This window comes from Podarcis erhardii (genome assembly GCF_964252035.2).
Source record: "Podarcis erhardii genome assembly, chromosome: 14".
Lineage (NCBI taxonomy): Eukaryota > Metazoa > Chordata > Lepidosauria > Squamata > Lacertidae > Podarcis > Podarcis erhardii.
In genome coordinates, this window is record NC_138503.1 from 5886631 (window position 1) to 5901335 (window position 14705).

The following is a 14705-nucleotide window of genomic DNA, read 5'->3' on the forward strand; positions in this document are numbered from 1 at the left end:
GTGTAGCGGTTTTTTCGTCTTGCGAAGCAAGGCCATTGACAGCTTAGCGGATTAGCACTATTAGCGGTTTAGCGGCTTTTAGCGATCAGCTGATAAGCGGCTTAGCGGCTTAGGAAAAGGGTGGGGAGGGGAAAAAACCCGCAGGAACTCGCAAGACATTTTCGTCTTGCGAAGCAAGCCCATAGGGAAATTCGTTTTGCGAAGCGCCTCCAAAACGGAAAACCCTTTCGTCTAGCGGGTTTTCCATCTTGCGAGGCGTTCGTCTTGCGGGGCACCACTGTATAGGGAAGTTTTTATGTTTGATGTATGACTGTGTTTTTATATTTTGTTGAAAGCTGCCCAGCATGGTTGGGGCAACCCAGTCAGATAGGTGGGGTAGAAAGATGATGATGATGATGATGATGATGATGATGATGATAACATACAGGCAAAATCTTTGCATTCAAATGCCTGCTGAAAGAGGCAAGCCTTTAGCTTTTTAGCACCTTTAGTCATCTTAAATGTTTAGGAAACCTGAAAATCTGTTTGACCACAATCAGAAAAGGAGTTTCTTTGGGTTCCTCCAGTTAATGAAATAAGGCAGGAGACTACAAGGGGGGGGGGAGACTTTTTGCTGGTGGCCGAAGTTTCTCCTTAGCGGACTGTACATTGGTTTTAAATCGTTTCAGCTGTTGTGTCTTAGCCTGATCCTAGTTGCTTGTTTCCTACTATTGTGATATATTTTATTTTAGTTTCCGCATGCTTATTGTGAATTGAGTTGTATATTTTATTGTTTACGTAAACCACACAGAGAACTTGGTTGGACGGGCGGCATACAGATGAAGTAAATAAATAAGGAGAGAGAGTCTCAAGGGTGTGGAACAATAAAGGTTTAATGATGTATTTTGAGGGGAATATATATATTGGGGGAACTCAACTGTGTCCTCAACTGTGCTGGGTAAGCAGATGAATCCGGTCTCTCCCTCTATCCCTGTTACTTGTGATTTCCCTGTCCACTGTCATGCCACCTTTAATCCAAAACAAACAGCCCCCCCCCCCAGTTCTAGTCCCCCCTCCATTCTAGTTTAAGACCTCACACGGAAAGCTCTTGGAAGAATGCATACCATGCATAAAATTATTATCAGTCCTTTTCCCCCCTAGAAAAATAGGTGCCAGTACTCACCATGAAGTTGTTACAGTAGGTGCCACACTTTTTAACAACAACAAAAGAGGTGCTGGTACTGCGTACCCTTGAATATCCCCTGAAAAAAACCACCTCGCTGATTGTTATTATTATGCAACTTAAACCTTGCCTGCAACCAGTTGGCAAGGCCTAGTGTCATTGAGGCTAGTGTTTACTTCATCCACTTCCAGCAGTCTGCATCCTTTATGTCTTGCAGGGAAAATATTTTGAAATCCAGTTTAGTCCAGGTGGGGAACCAGATGGAGGCAAAATATCCAACTTCCTGCTGGAGAAGTCACGGGTGGTCATGAGGAATCCTGGGGAAAGGAGCTTCCACATTTTCTATCAGGTTAGCTACCTTTCGAGGAGGTTTGCGTTAGGCCTTTGGTTTTCTGTTGGAGTTCCTCTTGGGGGGCGGAGATGGGGTCCCTCTTTGGAATGTTGGGCACAATCCATGTCACAAGAATCTTCTTTTGAGTAAGCCCCTTTGTAATGAGCAGACCCTGTTTGTTTCCATATGTTAGGGGCCGGGAACCTTTCTTCAGTCTGAAAGCTGTGTTCTTTAGTGCAGCATCTCCTGGTGCAGTGATGTGGAGCCTCCAGCAGAAGTCCTAATTTGGCTGAAGAGGCCAGTTTTCCCCAAGCCACATCCATCTGCCCTACTGGTAAAAGTAGCCACAGGCAGATAAAGATACGGCTCCCAGCTGAAAGTGGGGTTTGCAGGTGCCCCTGACCAGCCCCACCCACCTGTTGGAGGATCCACTTCTCCATCCTCCTTCTAAGGGGCTACATGACTATGGTGGGTGGGGCCAGAGATAAAGTGGGTGAGCAATAGATGTGATTCTAACCTTTGTACAATCGGCTTCATTCCAGCCACACAAAGGTCAGAAGCTTCTCTACTGACTTGGGACTATTTTCTGCTCTTTGTCCTGCAGATGATTGAAGGTGCCTCCACTGAGCAGAAATCCAGCCTCGGCATCACCAGCATGGACTATTACCACTACTTAAGCCTCTCAGGATCCTACAAAGTGGAAGATATTAATGACAAATCTGATTTCCAGGAAACTTTGGTAAATTCTTCACCATCTTACTACCTCTCCCCTCAATAACATTTCAGTTTAAGTAAAAACAATAACATTTCTGCTTGTACAACAATTACAATGCGTGTGAGATTGAAAACTATTTTGCACATTTTTTCCATATAAAACCTTAGAGGCCCCCAACAGATTATGGGCTATTGACAAGCAGTAGCTGAAGACCAAAGGGAGTGGGGGCACCAGCATCCTTGGGGAGTTGTGAAGGCTGGAGGAGCCCCATACCTCAGCCACTAGAAACCCTTTTTCTGGCTCTTCAGCCAAGGATAGTAGCAATTTGCTTTTTTATTTAAAAAACAGGGGAAAGAGGTGTGCATTCCTTTATTATGTCCAGTGGTCTGTTTGACTCTCACTGTTTCTTCATGTGAAGAAGGCACCAGAATCTCCCCTGCGGGTTGCCCATGGCAGGCAAAGATTGGTAATGGTAGAGAAACTGCAATTTCACGGAAGGTGGTTTTTGGGGGTCTTCCCATTGACTGGATACACACTGAGGAACTCCCCCTGGAGCACAGCCCCAAAATTACCTGACATATGGGACACAAAAGGAATATGCCACTGGCAGGAAATTGCAATATAAACCTGGTTTTAACTATAACAAAACAGACAAGCTTTTGCCAAGAGGCAGTAAAAAATATTGGCCTGTAAAGTTTACAGTTAGTGGGACTCTTGAGTAGGGGAGGCAGGACAGCGGCTTTATTATTCCAGTTTCAAGGGCGATTCAGAATTGACTCAGATGCAAGGAAAAGCCCACAAGTGAGCTGTGGTTTACCTTTCTCCATTTTAGATATAATATGGGGAGGAGGGATGGGGGCATGGATTTTGGCTTGCTGTGAGATCCCCGAGCCCCAGATGACTTCCAAAGTTTATGGATCTTGCAAGAGGCAAATTCAGCAGATTCTGCTTTATAAGAGATGTATGAATTGATGTTTGTACTGTGCTGTGCGTGTACATTTTGACACTTGAGACACATAGTTTTAGGACCCACCTTATTTCTGTGATTGTAAGTTGTTTCAAACTGTTCTTATTACTGTGTTTTAATGCTGTAGCTTTCCTTGGCATCTTAGAGTGATACTGCCCTTCATCTGCAGATTTCAGGGTAGTTTACAACATGAAAATACAGTATAAAAATACAAATACATGATAAAAACAAGAACAAAACAAAGCGATAGCCCCCTCTCGCCCTCCCTAAACCTACCTCCCCCCTCCCACAAATACATTTAAAGGGGCATAGGATGCTAATTCTCATCCTAGGCTTTTCCAGCTGAATCCTTCTCCCCTACCCACCCCATTCTCTGGACTGCCATTGCTCCTACAAATTTCTGTACTGTTTGCAAAGCCTGCACTGTTTCCTCCTCCTGGTAGTCTACGTGGACAGATGTGCATTGTTGCACTATGACAACCTTTGCTAATAATAATAGTAATTGATAATGCATTATGCTTTCTAGTGGCCAAGGTTATTTTGGCAAACAAAGCAGATCTCTCCTCCAAGGGGCTTATAAGAGCCCAGGAGGCAGTGGCAGCTGTAGAGGTGAGAAAGCACAAACAGAAGGGTTCTTCCTTTGTCCTGTCCCACTCTAGAAGAGAGGGCTGTTGGGAGCTCCTTGCCAGGGGACCCTCTAGACCAAGGGTAGCAAATCGTCATTACATGTGAACTTGGGCTGTGTTTCAGTTGGGATAGGAGACTGAGGATTTAACATGAGGGGTTTATGGGAAAGGTGAGTTCTGTGGAGGGATTTGAAGGCTGAAAGAGTGGTACCATTCCATTAGTTGCTATAGCATGGTGGTTAATGGAAGACAGTTCAAATGTCACCTCTGTGAAGAGGTGCAAGCTCACCTCTCCCTCAGCCTCTGCTAGGATAATGATACCAGGCTACCTCACAGGGCTGTTGCAAGGATTGCTGCAAGATAACATTTTGAATGCTATAAAAGTGATGCAGAAATACTACTGGAATTTTGCACAAAAGGCATTTGGTTATTACGGTGGGCTTTTAATTCATCCACTGCTTTAATTTTTGCAGCATGCCATGAATGTGATTGGGATCTTTGCTGAGGAGCAGGCTTTGGTGCTGCAGATCGTGGCTGGAGTCCTTCACCTGGGCAACATCAGCTTCAAAGAAGTCGGCAACTATGCAGCTGTGGAGAGCGAGGAGTGTAGGTGGCCTCTGTGGATTCCCAGAGCATTGAGATTTGAATGTGAGGCAGAGATAGCAAGGGGGGAAAGCTAGTTGGGTCAGGGCATGCTCAGGCGCTTTGATATAATGTTCATGGTGGCGCATCCCATTTCGCTGCTTGAGGCAAAGTGGGAAGTGCCGCCTTGCCTCTACAGTGCCCCGTTGCCCCTGCCAAAGCATCCCTTACCTAGGTTGCATGGCACTGCTGAAAAGTAATGATGGCGACAGCTCACAAGATTTTGCTGATACTGGGGCCACTTCACCACCGCCAGTGGAAGCAGAGGTGCAGGCAGGGTGCCCATGGGGGGGGGGTGTCGCCCAAGGCAGCTGCTTCACCTCACCTCGTGGGTGGGTTGGCCCTGGGAAGGATGGACCCAGGGGACATGATGGGCTATTAATTTGGGGAAATAAATTAATTTAAGGTGTCTTTATTTACGGATGATTTTGGGATTAATGAATGGGGGAATTGGATTGATGTGGAACAGGATCTGTTGGGAAATTAAATGGGGGTAAATGAATAAAAGGTGTGGTACAAATTAATTGAAGGAATTACTTAGGGCAATTTGGATAGGAAATTAGTTCCCCTGCTGCCTGTGACTCTAAATTTGCATCTGTACATATAAACTAGCATTTGCAAATCTGTGCCTGTTTTCCTCTTCCAGATCAGGTGTGTAGGCTGTGATCTAGAGGTGCCTCCATGCTCACAGGAGACTCATGAACACTTAGTGATTTTCCCATTCTCCTACCCTGACCCCCCAAAGCATTGTGCCAAGAATAAGTGGAAAGCCTGATGCTTGGGCTGCAAATACTGGAGAGTTTTCATATGCAAGCCCCAGTGATGGTCCTGGGGTTTGGATTTGAGGGTGTCCTTGGGCAAGGTGTTGTCAGTGGACCCCCTCCTTTGTGCCACCTCACAGTTTGCTGGCCTCTCCCTCTGGGCCCTATCCGTACTGTCTCCCAGAGGGAAAGAACTGCTTCTGGCCTTGCGTTGGCTTCCTTCCTTCGACAGGCCAGGTGAACTGCCAGGAACACTTAAGAATAAGGGATAGTAAAGCCAGGAGACTGCAGGGGTTCAGCTGTGGGCCCCCAACAATGCTACTAGCTGATGCCTGCCCTGCCCAGTGAAACAGCTCCACTCTTGTGCAGCACCCTATCTTTTTCCATGCGGCTTGTGTAGGAAGATTCCCACCTCTTTTGTTAAACCATGTACGAAGGTTTTGCAAGAGGATTCTCCACCTTGCCTGATGAGCCACTGCCACCATCTCTATTCTTTCTTGGGAAACCTGATAAGAACAAGCTCACTAGTTCAGGAATGGAAGAGAAGCGGAGACCCTGCAAGAATGTAAAGCCTATTTTCTCAGCAGAAGGCTTTCCAAAATTTTAGAGAATCGGTTGATAAGCATGTTTTACTACTACACCTCGGTGGGCTGCTTTGTTGGATGCAGCGTCACTTATTTTGATTCTGCTTTGGGGTTGCCGTCAGCTTGGCTAACCTTGCCGTCATTGTAAATGTTCTATTTATGTGTTTGTTATTTCTTGCAGTCTTGGCATTCCCGGCTTTCCTCCTGGGAATTAACCAGGGCCGACTCAAGGAGAAGCTGACCAGCAGGCAGATGGACAGCAAGTGGGGGGGCAAATCGGAATCCATCAACGTGACCCTCAATGTAGAGCAAGCCTGCTACACCAGGGATGCCTTAGCCAAAGCCCTTCATGCCAGAGTGTTTGATTACTTGGTGGATGTAGGTGTGACAATTCAAGTTTTTTGGGGGGGCGGGGTTGTTGTTTTTGGTTTTGGTTTTGGTACCATACTCAGGTGGTTGACTTGAATCAAAAATTGTGGTCTTTATCATAAACATAGGCACCAACTCATGGGGGGCCGGTGTCTTCAGCCCCTCAATAATTGTTGGCAGGTGGCTGAGCTCCCCCAATGTTGCGCGGGCATAGGAGGCCAAGTGTGGAGCCATGCTCAGCACAGCATCAGTGGCCAGCTCCTGAGCATCAGAGAGGAGCTGCCAGCAATTGAGGCTGCGATGTGCTGGGTTCTGGGCTCCTAGCCTCCTCCTGATGCAACACATGCATGACATAAGAGGAGCGCTGTCACCGAGCCGACAGGCAGAGCAGGTCATTCACAGGTCAGAGAGAAATGGGAAATAAAAAGGAAGGAAATTAAAAAATACAATGAGGCTCATAAAGGCAAAATCCTCTAATGAAGCAGTTGTGTGAACTGGCATGCAGCCCCTGCTTCACTCTCTAGCCTTCTGAGTCAGGGCTCCTCCTCCTGTGGTCCAGAAGTCTCTCTCTCTGTGCCTGCCTGGCTTGTTGCTCAGCAACATGTAACATTTGTTGCATTCTAGGAGTAAGGGGCTAGAGAGCCGCTAACAGAGAAGCTGTCAGGATGGATGGATCACCCTTCGATCACCTCTGTCAAAGCCTGCATCCAAACTGGAAGCCTCATCACCTTGCTCTGTGCTGGGCCACCTGCCTCTTTGGCCTCTTCATTATCCCTCGAGCTTCCTGCTTCTAGTACCTCCCCGCTTGTCCCCTCCTCTGAGGTGTGACAGGTCCCCCCACCAGGATCCAGGATCTTAGTCATCATCTTCTGTGCCTTCCTTGGGGGGCGGGGAGTTCTTTTGGTGTGTGTCTTCTACCACTCTTCCTCATCCAGCCAGTCCCTGACACAAGTGTGATGTCGCACATTGGGCCCCCTCAGTCTTGGGTCCAAGTCAGTGCCTCTGATCCTAAGGACTAATCCTTTGTTGCAAAACTTCCCCAAATCTGAAAATACTGTTCAGGACTGCAGCCTGTTCCACATACTACTAGAAGTGGCTAACCTGTGGTCTTCCAGATGTTGTTGGACTCCAACTCCTTCCTGAAAATTAAAAAAATATTTTAAGATCTTGGCAGCTGCTATCAGCCCCAGCCAGCATGGCTGATGATCAGCAATGATAGGGCCACAGTCCATATTGAAGGCCACAGGTTAGCTGCTCATGATGAACACACACAGACACTTGAAAAAACAAAACAAAAAAAGTTTGCCTCATAGAATAATGGAATCATAGAGTTGGAAGGGACCAAGGGTCATCTAGTCCAACTCCCTGCAATGCAGGAATCTTAGGTAAAGCATCCATGATAGATGGCCATCCAACCTCTGCTTAAAAACCTCCAAGGAAGGAGAGTCCACTACCTCCCGAGGGAGATCATTCCACTGCCAAACAGCTCTTACTGTCAGAAAGTTTTTTCGAATGTTTAGTCTAAATTGAAGCTATTGGTTCGAGTCCTACCCTCCAGAGCAGGAGAAGACAAGCATGCACCCTCTTCCACGTGACAGCCCTTAAGATATTTGAAGATGGTTATCATATCTCTTCTCAGTCTCCTCTTTTCCAGGCTAAACATACCCAGCTCCTTCAAGTGCTCCTCATAAGGCTTTCTTTCCAGAACTTGATCATCTTGGTTGCCCTCTTGTGCACACTTTCCAGCTTGTCAATATCCTCCTTAAATTGTGGTGCCCAGAATTGGACACAGTAGTCCAGGTGTGCATCTTATATTTGTACATTTGTTTCTTCCTGCCTAAGTGCAGAACCTTACCATTGTCCCTACTGGAATTTATTTTGTTAGTTTGGGCCCAACTCCAGTCTGTTAAAGTCATTTCCTCAATTCCTTCATCCATTTATAAAGATGTTGAACAGCAGGCCCAGGACAAAGCCCTGTGGCACCCCACCTACCACTTTTTCCCAGGATGACGATGAACCATTAAGGAGAAGGTTTGGTCAATCAACCAGCTACAAATTCACCTAGCAGTTACCTTGTTCAGCCCACATTTTGCCAGCTTCCTCGCAAAAATATCATGGGGGGCTTTGTCAAAAGCCTTACAGAAATAAAGATACACTATGTCCAGAGCATCCCCCCGACCTGAAAAACTTGTAATTCAGTCAGAAAAAGAAATCAGCTTCGTCTGACATGACATGTTTTCGAGAAACCCATCTTAGTAATCACAGTGATCACAGGCCAACTTTTGAATTGTCTGTTCGAGGACCTTCTTGGTATCAGTCTCAAGCTCACCAGCTGGTAATTACCTGGGACTTCCTTTCCCCCCTTTTTGAACATGGGGACATTTGCCTGTCTTCAGTCTGTAGGAACCTCCCCTGTTCTCCATGAATACTCAAAGATCATAGATAGGATCTATGAGATTACAGCCACAAGCTCCTTTAGTACCCTTGGATGCAGTTTGTCAGGCCCTGGAGATTTTAATTCATTTAAAGTAGCTAGGTGTTTCCTTACTACCTCTTTTCCTATCTTGGGAAAGATCCCAAGCTCCCTCCTTACATCATTTATTCTGTTACCACCAGGTTGGGCATCACTTTCCTTTGGGATGAAGACAGAGGCAAAGTAGGTGTTGCATAGTTCTGCCTTCTCTCTATCACCCAATAGCATTTCTCCGTCTTCTGCATGCAGAGAACCTCCCACTTGCTTGTTCTTCCTCTTACTTCGGAAATAGCCAAAGAAACATCATCATCATCATCATTATTAACCTCTCTTGCAAGCCTGAGCTCCTTCTGAAACAGAAGTGGGGAACATTTTTCAGTTCAAGGGCCACATTTCCTTTTGGGTAGCTTTCCAGATGCCACACGTTAGTGAGGGGGGTGGGCAGAGGCAACTGGGCAAAGCAGCAGATCTGATTCTTTTCTTTGTACACTTGACTACATTCCAGCCACATAAAAGCCAAAGGTTCACACAGGCAACACATGTAAACACCTCCATCCAGGCAAGCAGCAGGCACCACCCCAAATCAAAGACACATTTCAGCCAAGGGAAAGCCTTTGGGGAGGGTGGGTCAGTTGGGGTGTGGCTTGGGGAGAGTCCCAAGGGGTGGACAGAGAGCTGCATTCAGCTCTGAAGGCTGAACTCCTCTAGCCCTGTGCTAAAACCTTAAAGATGGCATGAGGTGTGTGTGCAAAGCAGGAGAAGCTGAAAGAAAAACATTAAAAAGAGCAGAACTGCAGGAGAGGAATATGCCAGCACCTGTCTTTTAAAGGGCCAGAATGTTCTGCTGAATCCCATGTGGAAGGATTTCTAATGAGCATGGCTCACGGCTGCTATCATGTGGCTTTTCTGTAATGCGTGTTTTGAAGCTGGTAATTTTCTCCCTTCTGCCTCTGCTTCCCTGTCTATTTGTGGATTTCTATTCCTCTTCTTGTCTTGGGGAAGCTCCCTGAGTCAGAGAGTCTGCCCACTCGTGTGTGTGTGTGTGTGTGGCGAGGTCCTCACTGTATGGCAGGTGCTACTTTGCATGCTGATGATCCAGGTTTAGTCCTGGTACCTCCAGTTTCAAAAAGCACCTCAGGTCACAAGTGACCACCTCCTGAGACCTAGGAGATTTATAACATATGAAAAATCCAAATTTGTTTATTTGGTACATTTATATCTGGCCTTTATTCTGAGCAGCTCAAGATGGCATGCATCAATTCTCCCACTGCCCCATGCATTTTATCTTCACAACAGCCCTGTTGGGTAAGTCAGATTCAGAGACAGTGACTGGGCCAAAGACTCAGTGAGTTTGTGCCTGTGAGGATTTGAACCCAAGTCTGCTCAGTCCTAGTCTGATGTTCTTGTTGTCACTTGTTAATGCATATACAGAAGTACTTCCTTCCAATCTGGCCTGTAGTGGGTGGCCTTCCTATTGTATGGTGGTTTCAAAAAGAACAATAATCCTAACACACCAAGAAGCCACACAGTGACGGTAGGGTTGCCGGATCACCTCTGTTTTCACTTTTTGCTTTACCAGATTGTTTCCTGGGCCTTTTTTTTATAGTGGCTCAGTTTACAAGCATCACTGGGTGATAATAGCCATCTCAGTGCCATGAAATCCTCACCTGCTGACCCATAGATGAAGTTGTTGTTCAAAGTTCAAGAACAGGCTAGGCTGCTTTTTTCCTCTTCCCTTTTTCTGGTTGCTTGGCAACCATTAATATACTGTGTCCAGGATGTGGGTTTCTGCAATTGCTTTTCACGAATCTGTTCAATGAATTTATCTATTACTTGCTTTAATGCAAAAGGCTAAAAGCATGTTCTAAAGAAAGGAGAGCCACATTTTTGCCACAGGGCAAAAGCATCACACCTCCAATATTCTGTAGTGGCTGCAGTGCAGTGGCCATTTCAGGCAGCCATGCGGCTCTAGCCCTGTGACCTTCCAGACGTTGCTGATTTCATCACCCTTGAATCATTGACCAGGCTGACTGGGATTAATGGGAACTGGAGTCCAGCAGTATATGGAGGGCCCTTGACTCTCCAGCCCTTCCAACCACCTTCTTGTTCCAGCATCCAGACTAAGAGAGAGCTGCTGCTTACCTGCAGTGCCTTTACTGTTTAGGCCAGAGAGGTGACCTTGTCTCTTTTTCTTCCTTGTTCCTTCTGGTGTTTAATTTATTAGAGAAAGAGAAAGACGGGATTCCTACTCTCCAGTAACAGAGTTAACACAATGGTGATTGCTCCAAGCATATTCAAACTTGCTTAGATTTACATCTGCCCTCATCCACCTTTAGACAAATGTTCACCACAAAAATGCTTAAACTAGAAAAAATTGCAGACACTTAGCTTTGCAAATAATATTTTACTCACAACTCTCCATCCCTGGCAATAAAACAAAGAAGGAAAAAGACCATGCAATCTTTGGGTTAGCAAAGATCCTGGCTATAAAATATAATTTTAAATTCAGTTCATTTGTTGCATTTGTGAGCCAAGCCGCATGGCTCCTTCTTGCTTGTTTTAGGAAGCACAAAGAGAAAGATTCAAGAAGGTAGAGAGCAGAGACATTGAAGAAATATTTTTTAAAAATTAAACCTCTCTTTCTTATTCTGAGCTTTAGCCAGCCTGTTGGCTACTTGTGTTGGCTACTTGTGTATACTCATCCTTTCTTCCATTTCCCCTTTCTTCCATTTCTTATACATGCCCTTCTTAACTCTCAGCTCATCTGTAAGCTCCTTATGCAGCCGCAACAGTTTCCTTAGATTTCTCCCACTTTTCTTGTTGGAATTGTCTGCATTTGGACCTTCAATATTTTTCCTTTTAAAATCTCCCATCCATGGATTCGGTTCTCTTTTGAGTATTTCTGACCATGGGATCACACCCAGTAGCCCCTTAAGCTTTTTGAAATTGGCCTTCTTAAAGCCCAGAGTGCATGTCCACCATGCCCAGGTTTCCCTTGCCTCTGTATCCTGAAACCCAGGAGAACATGATCACTTCCTCCCACATTTCCTAGTACTTCCACTGTTAGTAAGTTCCTTCCTAATGGTGAGGACCAGGTCCAAGATAGATGATCCCCTTCTGGGGATAGATGATCCCTTTCTGAGGATAGACGATTCCACCTTCTGGGAAATGAAATTTTCAGCATGGCAATGGAGGAATTTGTCAGACCTTACATCCCAACAGATATCAGGGAAGTTGAAGTCCCCCATGATTACTACAGTGGTACCTCGGCTTACATGCGCTTCAGGTTTTATACCCTTCAGGTTACACACTCCGCTAACCCAGAAATAGTGCTTCAGGTTAAGAACTTTGCTTCAGGATAAGAACAGAAATTGTGCTCTGGCGGCGCGGCGGCAGCAGGAGGCCCCATTAGCTAAAGTGGTGCTTCAGGTTAAGAACAGTTTCAGGTTAAGAACGGACCTCCGGAACGAATTAAGTACTTAACCCGAGGTACCACTGTATATCTCTCCTTTTTCAGTGTTTGGTTATCTGCTCTAGTAAGGCATCATCCAAGTCTTTAGTCTGGCTTGGCGGTCTATAGCAGACACCCACAATAAGGTCACTGTTGTTTCTCTCTCTTACAATTTCCCCCCATATACTCTCAATCTCCTTTCCATGCTCCAGGTCATGGATTTCTTCACAAGTATATACATCCTTTACATATAATGCCACTCCTCCTCCCTTCCTGTTTGGTCTATTCCTTTTGAACAAGTTATACCCCTCAGTTACTACATTTCAGTCATGAGTCTCATCCCACCAAGTTTCAGCAATGCCTAGCAGGTCATATTTGCCATCCTGTACTAAAAGCTCCAATTCTTCTTGCTTGTTCCCCATACTCTGTGCATTTGTGTAGAGACAACTGAAACCATGAGCTGTCCCCTCCAGCTGCTTCCTTCCTGTAGTTTTTTGCCCTTTAGCAGGTTTCTAAAGCACCACCTCAGTTTCCTGTGCATCAATGAAGCTATTATCCCCAGTGCCAGGTGCTCTTCTGTCATCTGTAATGTTGTCTCCCTTTCCCTCGAGATTTAGTTTAAAGCTCTCCTAATCAGGTTCTTGAGACTTTTAGCAAGCAGAATCTTGCCAACTACTGCGACATGCAGCCTATCTTTTGCTAGACTCCCTTCCTCAAGGAAGTAGAGACCGTGATCCAAGAAGCCAAATCCTTCCTTATGACACCACCTGCACTGCCAGTGGTTTATCTCAAGTATTTTCCTCTCCCTGGACCATGACCTTCAACAGGAAGGAATGATGAAAAGACTACCTGTGCCCCAGTTATCTTCAGCTCCCTGCCCAGTGTCTCATAGTCCATTGCTATGTGTTGCAGGCTGTGTGTGGCAGTATTATTTGTACCCATATGAATCAGAAGGAAGGGGTAGTGGTCAGTGGTTACTCTGGTAACTTGAGGCCAGGGCTCAGGTTAACCCTTTCATGCATGCAAGTGTAAGTCAGTATTACAACATACTTGTATTTTTTCCTCTCCTGCTGTCCAGCAAACAATAATCCTGATGCCAGAGGGAGGGAGGGAGGGGGCTGGGGCAGAGGTTTCTTTGTTTCTTCTGGTGAGACAACCAGCTGCATGCTGTTTGTGCTGCTGAGAGACTGGACAAGTGGAGATGCCCCAGAGAGTCCCCTTCTTGCTTTTCAGTGCAATATCACAGAAGAAGATGAAGCAGATGGGGTTCAGATACTAGGCTTCCCCAAACGGTTGCACGCCTGGGGTTTGGCACTGCAGCTGCCATCAGCTCCAGCATGATATGGCTGTGGTGGTTGGGACAGGTGGAAGTTGTCATTCAAAACATCTGGAGGGGACCAGGCTGGGGAAGGCTGCCTTAAATGTTTTTTATGTAACTCATTCATTCATTTATTCATTAAATTCTTAGTCCTTTTTTCATCAAATACTTAGTCCTTTAGACAAGTCTGTATTTTTCTGTTTTTGTTTTATTAGTCAATTAATAAGGCTATGGAGAAGGATCACGAAGAATATAATATTGGTGTCTTGGACATCTACGGCTTTGAAATATTTCAGGTAATGACTTAAAGCATTATTTCAGTGACAGCAAAAATACCCCTGTTTTTCTTTTTTCTTTTTTTTGGGGGGGGTAGATAAACTTTATTATTTTTTTATTTTTTTAAATAATATTTATTAAAATTTTTAAGGGTTACAAAAAGCAAAAGTAAAAACACCATATTAAACAAAAACAAAACAACACATCACAATAAAGAAAAAAAAACACAACTAATCTTCCCATAACTTATCTTTCATTTGCTTGTTTCCTTGACCTCCTCACACCTCCCTTTTTTGTATTCTACTTCGGTTAACTATTTCAGCAAATCCTTTCCATCTTTTCCAATTTTTATTCTGTAATTTATCTCAATATGATGTAACTTTACTTTCCCTCCTTTCACCAATTAACAGTCTATTTTTTCCTAAACCCTTATAACATTTCTGCTAAAACCACATAACTTCATTCCAACATCCTTCTAACATTCAAAATACCCCTGTTTTTCTGCCTGGTTTGGGCAACCTGTGGTGCTCCAGGTGTTGCTGGACTCCTAGCACCCAATACCTTCAGCATCCAACATGGCCAGTGGCCAGAAGTTGATGTGAGTTGCAGTCCAGCAGCATATGGAGAGTCATGGCTTCCCAACCACTGTACAAAGAAGAAGGAAATTCAGCTCCTTTGGCATCGTGACTTTGTCATTTTCTACATGGCAATGACGATAATATTGCACAAATTAAATTCTACTGTATACTGCCCTGAAATTTTTGGATGAAGGATAGGTGTGTGTGTGAGAGATATTAAATTAAAGCAGTTTTATCTCACTCTCGCTCCCAGAGTGACTTACAGATGGAATTAATTAGAGGGCCCCTTGTTCTCAGCCTTACAATTTTAAGGCTAAAACAAAATAAAAAAATTCCTTCCAGTAGCACCTTAAAGACCAACTGAGTTAGTTCTAGGTATTAGCTTTCGTGTGCATGCACACTTCTTCAGATACACTGAAACAGAAGTCACCAGACCTTTCTATATAGTGAGA

General features: G+C 45.0%; 1 protein-coding gene and 1 long non-coding RNA gene across 3 annotated transcripts in view; one reads left to right on the forward strand and one right to left on the reverse strand.

Annotated features, from left to right (window-relative positions):
* The window catches only part of LOC309328956, a 132289-nt gene that overhangs the window by 68479 nt on the left and 49105 nt on the right, over positions 1 to 14705 (reverse strand). The window lies entirely within an intron of this gene.
* The window catches only part of MYO1E (myosin IE), a 117367-nt gene that overhangs the window by 64752 nt on the left and 37910 nt on the right, over positions 1 to 14705 (forward strand). For both annotated transcript variants that reach the window (XM_081838799.1, XM_081838798.1), the window contains exons 7-11: positions 1380 to 1511; positions 2098 to 2232; positions 4275 to 4407; positions 5970 to 6166; positions 13615 to 13695. In XM_081838799.1, the coding sequence (XP_081694925.1) occupies positions 1380 to 1511; positions 2098 to 2232; positions 4275 to 4407; positions 5970 to 6166; positions 13615 to 13695 (678 nt within the window). The remainder of the gene's footprint in view (positions 1 to 1379; positions 1512 to 2097; positions 2233 to 4274; positions 4408 to 5969; positions 6167 to 13614; positions 13696 to 14705) is intronic.